General features: G+C 51.8%; 1 protein-coding gene across 1 annotated transcript; it reads left to right on the plus strand.

The window, feature by feature from the left end:
- Window positions 1–293: 293 nt before the first annotated feature.
- On the plus strand, window positions 294–6653 carry LOC124701594 (probable lipoxygenase 6). The gene is given in 10 exon segments (XM_047233682.1): window positions 294–840; window positions 1527–1648; window positions 1650–1811; window positions 2515–2752; window positions 4111–4434; window positions 4548–4633; window positions 4762–4869; window positions 4957–5261; window positions 5432–5698; window positions 5794–6653. Coding segments are annotated over 10 exon segments (2772 nt in total). The 5' UTR covers window positions 294–449; the 3' UTR covers window positions 6563–6653.
- Window positions 6654–8464: the final 1811 nt, after the last annotated feature.

The following is an 8464-nucleotide window of genomic DNA, read 5'->3' on the forward strand; positions in this document are numbered from 1 at the left end:
AGAAGCACCAAATCTAAGGACCAAAACTGATCTTAAGTTGAAAAGAAGTCTCTTCTTCCGTGGTGCAAACCGTTCGTTGTCGGTGCAAGTACGTGACTATTCTGCTTTGGAAACGCCTGTCATCAGCACAAGCAAGGACTCAGACATTCAGAGCCCAAGAAACGCTGCACTCGTCTCGTGGTCGTCTCTCTCGTCCGGTCAAAAACAAACTTGGAAGAACTTGGTAGCGTCCATTCCATATCTCCGTTCACGCTTGACTGCAAATATAAAAAACGAACAGGCACGAGACAAAAGGCACACACGACTCTTCGCCATGACTCGACTCGGCCGTACAACTCCAACGCAACGAGGCTAGCTATACTTCGCCTTTGTCACCTCCTCTCACTACCTCCTCCTACCTAAACAAAGTCAGCCAGGAACATCAAAGATCCGAAGCGAAGCTGGTCAGCATGGCCGCCTCCTGCAGGGAGTTCACCGGCCTAGCGCGGCCGGCGACCACCAGGCTGCAGCCCGGCCGGAGCCGGAATGAGCTCTGCTTCTTGCCGCTAGAGCAAAAAGAACAGGGGCGGCCGGGGAGGAAGAAGAAGCCGGCTGGCCGCGGCGTGACGGTGGTGGCAGCCGTGAGTGAGGAGCTGCCGAGGCTGGCGTCGGCCGCCGGGAAGGGCGCCGCCGCGGGGAGGCCGCCGCCTCCGGGGAAGGTGGCGGTGAGGGCGGCGCTGACGGTGCGGCGGAAGCACAAGGAGGACCTCAAGGAGGCGGTGGCCGGCCACCTCGACGCGCTCTGGGACATGGTCGGCCGGGGCGTCGTGCTCGAGCTCATCAGCACCAAGATCCATCCCAGTAAGCAGCGACCCTCCCTCTCCTTCTTTCTCCTCCCATTCATTCCTTGGACTGGTGCTAGCTTTTGCCGAGTTGACTTCCTCAATCGAGTTGTTCAATCATAGCAGTTCGCGCAATACATTAGATTTGTTTTGATCCTTGATCAAGTTATTTGGAGCTATAGTAGATATGCAAAAGTTGTTGCGTCCCGGTGGTAGGTGCAGCCACTCAGTCAGGAGCCCAGGACCAGGAGATGCTAAATAACTACATGGTGCAGACGATCATCGAATCTCCAATAGTGTTGTCAATGATATGGGCATGTATGGGTGTTTGCACTAGGATATTCCCACTACATTTTCAAAGAACCATTCTTCCCATCATAAACAACGAAGTGAACAAAATTTGGACCTACTTCCAACATGTTTTCTTATTTCCTTTGCTGCCGACATCTTCACAAGACAGCAAATCCAAAAGATTTGAAGGTTGGAGAATGAAGAAATCACTGCCGAACATTTGGAAAGCTGAAATGAATCAATCAGAATCACTTTGCAGTACTGCAATCAGCATGCTCATCTTTCCATCTAATTATTCCAGTGAAAGCTTATGCAGTGCCAGATTTTGACTTTTCTTCCACTCCTAAACTTTTCCTCCACGTGTATGGAGCCGCTGCCACGTGATGGCTGATGACGATGCACCATGATTGGCAGGGACGGAGAAGCCGGTGGAGAGCGGCCGGGCGTCGATCAAGGACTGGTGCCAGAAGCAGGGCACCAAGGGGGAGCACGTCGTGTACACCGCGGAGTTCACGGTGGACGCCGACTTCGGCGAGCCCGGGCGCCGTCCTCGTCGCCAACCGACACCACCGGGAGTTCTTCCTCGAGAGCATCGTCATCGAGAGCGGGCTGCCGTGCGGCACCGTCTACTTCGCCTGCAACTCCTGGGTCCAGACCACCGGGGAGCTTCGGGACAAGAGGGTCTTCTTCAGCAACAAGGTAGGTAGTTACCATTCTTCATTCTTCCTCTCAGTTCAGGTTCAGGTAGGCATGGACTTCTGAAACCTTGGTAGCATTGAGTTATCGTCTTGACCTGGTGCACATAGTAGCAATCATGCCTTGATTAATCGATATTTTTGGCTGCTAAAGTTGGTCGTGCATCCTTGTCTGTGATGTCGATAGAGGGAGAGAGGAGGCCATTAGATATGGTCTGGAAAAAAAGAGGAGGTCATTAACTGCAGGACGAGGAGGCCAGTTTAAAGGCATGACATGGATTCTGATTAAGACATGCCATTGTCAAGGAGCTGTTGGCATGCCTGGCGTTTGGCTAGGCCGAAGTAGAGCATATCTATGGCCTGTACGAGAACAATCTCTTAGCACTATCCCACTACTTTGAACCTAGTGGGCATCAATGTGGTTATACGTTTCCTCCTAAAAAAAAGTCATATATAGCTTTGTTGATTTTTTACAGTTTAAAATTAGTCAATAACCATTCAAAAGGCAATGTGTAAGTCTAACTCAAGTTCTGGTCTCCATATGCTGCCTTTTATTTATTGACAAAACCGTTATGCTGTGTTTAAACTTAAAATGGTTTGGTCCTAATTTTTCTTATGAGTACAGTGATTTCCTAATGTTCAGCTCAATCACCGGGAGTTTATAGTACCAGATTTGCAATAATGTATATATGGATGATCTCATGCAGCCATATTTACCATCTCAAACACCCCCCGGGCTTAGAGCAATAAGGGAGAAGGAGCTGAAAGACCTAAGAGGAGATGGTACAGGGGTTCGGAAGATCTCTGACCGAATATATGATTATGCAATGTACGATGATTTGGGAAATCCAGACCGGGGGAAAGAGTTCATCAGGCCAATCCTTGGAGGGCAGAAAATCCCTCACCCACGACGATGTCGGACTGGTCGCCCACCAACTGATACTAGTAAGTTCTTTTTTCTATTAAAAATTTGTAGCAAACAATGGGAAACAGAATTTGGCCAAAGTCAGAGGAGTGCATGTTATTGTCCAACTATGTTTACCAGTGCTTGTCCAATTCTATTTAAACAAAGGCCATGTCATTTTCAGAAATAGTTCTTCGCCACTGGGTTTGATGCCATGATGGGGTCCTAACCAAGGTTTAAAATAACAAGCTATTTCTCCGCTAATAGCGCGCTATAGCATATCTAGAGGGTCCACGCTTAGTAATTTTGCTCGCCGTGGCGCTATTTGCGAAACAGCATGCTATATCGCCCTAAAACTTCATAGCGTTAGCGCGCTATTTTTTTCAGGCAAGTTGCTTTCACTTTTTCGTGGTGATGAACTACAATCTGTTGGTTCCACTTCTAAATCAGAAGATACTATCGCTAATGCTAATATTTTTTAATAAATAATTTATACTATGTGGTTGCCTTGTGAAATGTTGATGTTAGCCTTCTAAAATACTTGAGATCTATTTTTATATGTGGTTATGTATGTATGATTCAGTCACTTTTGGACTATATATATCTATTCGTTCTAGTAAAATTATTTATTTTCAGGCTATATTTAGTATTATTTTGAAAATGCTATTTAAAATATACCACGATATAGCGTCCATATCGTTTGAAGGAGGCTGCCGCTAATTTATTTAGCACGCTATTTTAAACCTTGGTCCTAACTTGACAAAAAAAAAACACATATGGCTTTACACAAGACCTGAAAGTTGGATCTTCTCATACGTCTGCAAAATCTATTCCACGCGCTATATGAAAAAAGAACCAAGAGCTGCCAAATTGAATCAGAAAAGGATAGTTCAACAGATTCATACCAGGATCACGACAATTTCTTCTGAGTCATGAGGCTTGACAAGTACTGAACATTTTAGTTAGGTAGGAAGTACATGACCATATGTCCAGTAGCACATTTGTGTTACATTGTTTAGTCATGCCACGTTTTCTTATAGTAAGGTGACTGCAAACTCTACAAGTAAGCACTGGAGTGCGTGAAATTGACTTCTCAGTTTGTAAATGTGTACAGTCAAGTCTTAGTAACTGCCATGAAATGTCCATGCACATGCTACCTAAAATTCAAATTAATTGGTAGTGTTATTTGATATCATCGCCAATAATTGTTAGTTTGTCTGTAGTGTCGGTACATTACATTTCTTAATTCTTTTGGAATGTATAACATTCTCAATTGTGACTCCAAAGACCAGTAATCATAAAATTTACTACAAAGTGGTCGTGATGATTTTCTTTTCAGATAGAACAATTTGACATTTCATGACATACAGAATTAACAATGTGCCTACTTGGGGTGCAGACATGCTATCGGAGAGCAGAGTGGAGAAACCACATCGAATATATGTACCTCGTGATGAGACATTTGAGGAGCTGAAACAGGGGGCCTTCATATCAGGCAGGCTACGAGCAGTACTGCACACCTTAATCCCGTCGCTGATTGCAACAGTCTCAGCTGATACCCACAACTTCCAAGGCTTCCACCACGTTGACAACCTCTACAAGGAGGGTCTCAGGCTGAAGCTGGGCCTCCAGGAGCATCTGTTCCAGAAAATACCACTTGTTCAAAAGATTCAGGAGTCAAGCGAAGGGATGCTTCGTTATGACACACCTAGCATCCTTTCCAGTAAGTGAAGTTCATCAAATTTTCCTTGCGTTCGTGTGGCATCACCAAATGTTTTGTTCAGCTCCAAGATCCATCAGAGTTGTCCCTTTAATCCTGTGAGCCCCGTTCTGCAGAGGACAAGTTTGCATGGCTCCGTGATGATGAGTTTGGGCGGCAGGCTATTGCAGGAATAAACCCAGTTAGTATCGAGAGACTCACGGTAATGTACAAAATACACAATCCTTAGTGAAATCAGCAATACAAATGTATTTCTAGGTTGACCAATATAACTAATCATACCTGTTTTTATTACATAAATACTTAACTGGGGCACTTACATGGAAATAGGTATTCCCACCAGTGAGCAAGCTGGACCCCGCTATCTATGGTCCACCAGAATCTTCAATAACCGAACGGCACATTGCTGGCCATCTCAATGGACTGACAGTACAAGAGGTAGCTTCATACTACAGTCTTAATCTATGCTCAGTTATGCACCGATGGTCATCTTCTGCTGATTCTGATCACACCTCATGAACAAAGGCTATGGACAAGGAGAAGCTTTTCATTATAGACCACCATGATGTGTATATGCCATTCTTGGACCGGATCAACGCAATCCAGGGGCGGAAAGCATATGCAACCCGGACAATCTTCTTCCTCACTCAAGCTGGCACGTTGAAGCCAATCGCTATTGAGCTTTGTCTTCCTCCAAGCCAGTCAGGGGAGCCTGAGCCAAGCAAGGTCCTTACTCCTCCCTGTGATGCTACATCCAACTGGATCTGGATGCTTGGCAAGGCTCATGTTAGCTCCAATGACGCTGGTGTTCATCAGCTTGTCAATCACTGGTATGATCTTTTATTCCATACTTTGCGCACAATTGCAGAATCAACTGTCAAGGCTGAACATGCATTTGATTTGAGTAATGCCACTGCATTGCTGCGTCAACTGTCTACAAGTGGAGGAACAATATGATTCAGGAAGTACTCACCATGTACGCGCTGACAAACTCTTTCAGGTTGAGGACGCATGCTATAATGGAGCCATTCATCCTGGCGGCACACCGGCGTATGAGCGCAATGCACCCCATCTTCAAGCTTCTACATCCTCACATGAGGTACACGTTGGAGATCAACGCGCTTGCAAGGCAGAGCCTGATCAACGCTGAAGGGGTGATTGAGTCCTGCTTCACCCCTGGCCCTGTCTCTGGCGAGATCACCTCCGCCTACTACCGCAGCCACTGGCGCTTCGACCTCGAGGGCCTCCCTGCCGACCTCCTCCGAAGGCACGCAATCACTGGCAGACATTGCAGTTGAGAAAGATTTGTACTGCAAGTTCAGCATGATGACTGACATCCTCTTGTTTTGACACTCTTCTCAGGGGAGTGGCTGTGGAGGACGCGACCCAGCCTCATGGCATCAGGCTTCTCATCGAGGATTACCCTTACGCAAACGACGGGCTTCTGCTGTGGTCTGCCATTGGCAGCTGGGTGGAGTCGTACGTGCAGCTCTACTACCCGGACGCCGGCACGGTCCAAAACGACGACGAGCTCCAAGAGTGGTACCAGGAGTCGATCCACGTCGGGCACGCAGACCTCCGGGACGCGCCATGGTGGCCGCCGCTGTCGACGCCGCGCGACCTGGTGGGCATCCTGACCACGCTCGTCTGGCTGGCGTCGGCGCAGCACGCGGCGCTCAACTTCGGGCAGTACCCGCTGGGCGGGTACGTCCCGAACCGGCCGCCGCTGATGCGGCGTCTGCTGCCGGAGCCGGAGCGCGACGCGGCGGAGTACGCCATGTTCCTGGCGGACCCGCACCGGTTCTTCCTGAACGCGATGCCGGGGGTGCTGGAGGCGACCAAGTTCATGGCGGTGGTGGACACGCTGTCGACGCACTCGCCCGACGAGGAGTACCTCGGCGAGGGGCGCGACGAGGGCGCCGCGCCGTGGACGGGGGACGAGGAGGCCGTGGCGGCGCACCTGGCGTTCGTGGCCGACGTGCGGCGAGCAGAGGAGACCATCGAGGGGCGCAACGGCGACCACGGGAGGAGGAACCGGTGCGGGGCCGGGGTGCTGCCGTACGAGCTGCTGGCGCCAAGCTCGCCACCGGGGGTCACCTGCCGCGGCGTGCCCAACAGCATCTCCATCTGATGCGCACAGTTAGAGACGTACTATCATTGTTAATTAAAATTTTCCCCAATTTTTTGGGTCCCGGCCCCCATTTTAGGGGCCGACGTCGTTTGCTTCCGTTGCTCCGCGGACGTGGAAAAAATGATCGGAAAGGCCCGAGGTTGCGCTCGGGTGTTTTCAGCTACTCGACGCATTTTTTTAGGGACGGTGAAGCCCTATTAATGGCGATTAACCAATCATCGAGTTCCGCCGCCAGCGAGGCCGAGCGGTTGGCGCGCTCCGCCGCCGTTTCACGTGCGCAGTGGCTGTTTCCCGCCCTGCCGGGAGGCTTTATAATGGACGCCGCCGACTCGGCTATGGCAATCCCTAAGCCTACAAACCATAGACGACCATGAAAGCACCTGGAGGCGCATCGCCGCCATGGCTCGCGCCCGCTATCCGGAAGATCTGGACGCAGCGCACCTCCACGTGTTGGCAGAGTTCGAGGCGGAGCGCCTACCTCTGCGGGGACTCGTTGTATGGCCCCTACCGGGAGGGCATGGGGGAGGCGGCGGAGGCATCGGTGCGCATTGCTGTTGCCTTGAAGGGCGAGCGAGCGTCCCTCGAGTCGCTCCATCATCAACCACTGCCGAGATCGACGCCCTCGACAGCTTCGGCAAAGAGGAGGCCGTCGACGTAACAGACGAGTAGCGAGCGCTGCTCGCATCGTTCGAGACCGTCCCGCAGGACGCCGACCCTCGCCAGGCCTGGCGGCAGAGGAGCAAATTCCCAAGCACTCGCCATGAGGGGGCGGACAAGATGTCGTCCCCGACGGCAATCCACCGCGCGAGGCGGCGGCGGGCTCAGCCGTGGGTGGACCGGGAGAATCGGGAGCAAGAGGAGGCCGCCCTCGGCTGCATTCGAGGCGGAGGCCATGCTAGCGAGGGACATGGCCCGCTACTAGGCCGGCTTGGCCCAAAGCTCGTGTGTGTTTCTGATGGGGTGCATGTCGAGTTCTTCCCTCATCTTCTTGTCGCGCATGTTCATCATGAACGCGCCAATGATAGCAGCATCTTCAGCTTCCGGAATGATGTGGGCGATCTGCGAGAAACACAACATAAAGTCACGCAACCCCTCGCCCTCCTTCTAGACGATGGAGTGCAGTTGGATGAGTGTCCCAGGGCGTTTGAAACCCCCTTGGAACGCGCTGACGAAGTAAACGCATAGCTCGCCCATGAACCGATCAATTCCTTAGGCAAGTGCATCAGCCAAGATAAGGTCGTGCCCTTCAGAGCCATGGGGAACCTATTGGCCATGATCTTCTGATTGGCCCCGGCCGCAACCATTGCGGTGGTGTAGAGGGCCAGGAACTCCTTGGGGTTGGTGTTGCCTTCGAACTTGACATAGACGAGGGGCCGGAACTTGGATGGCCATGCCACCTACCGGAGGGCAGGAGTGTAGGCAACGTAACCGCCCCGTACTCCAAAGTAGCATCTCCCGCCTCAGCCACGCCTTCCGAGTTGGGCTCGGCCGCTCCCGCGGCTTGCGGGCGCAGTACCTGCAGGTATTCTCGGACGAGTGCTTCGTTGACCATGGCGGAGGCGCCGCGGCGGTCTTCTGCACGCCGTCGCGAGGGTTCGGCAGATGATCCAACCGAGGCGTGATCCAGATCCGTGGGTTTGGGGGCTCCATCCCCCAAGGGTCCCGTGGCTGGGCACTCACCCCGTCCTTCCCTTCTAGTCCCGACAGTCCCCAGCTCCTCGGCCGTGCCCCGAGGGCGGGGCTAAGGGGCAGGGTCTGGGACGCGCCTAGAAGCGATGGTCGGAGTGCGTTCGGCCCCATGCCTAGGTCCCTGCTAGGATTGAGAGCAGGCGCGGGCCGAGTCTCGGTGAAGTCGGGCGAACTCCAAGTGAGCGTGGAGCTCCTCCCTCCAAGCCTCATATT

Source organism: Lolium rigidum, chromosome 3, assembly GCF_022539505.1.
Source record: "Lolium rigidum isolate FL_2022 chromosome 3, APGP_CSIRO_Lrig_0.1, whole genome shotgun sequence".
In the NCBI taxonomy this organism is placed as follows: Eukaryota; Viridiplantae; Streptophyta; class Magnoliopsida; order Poales; family Poaceae; genus Lolium; species Lolium rigidum.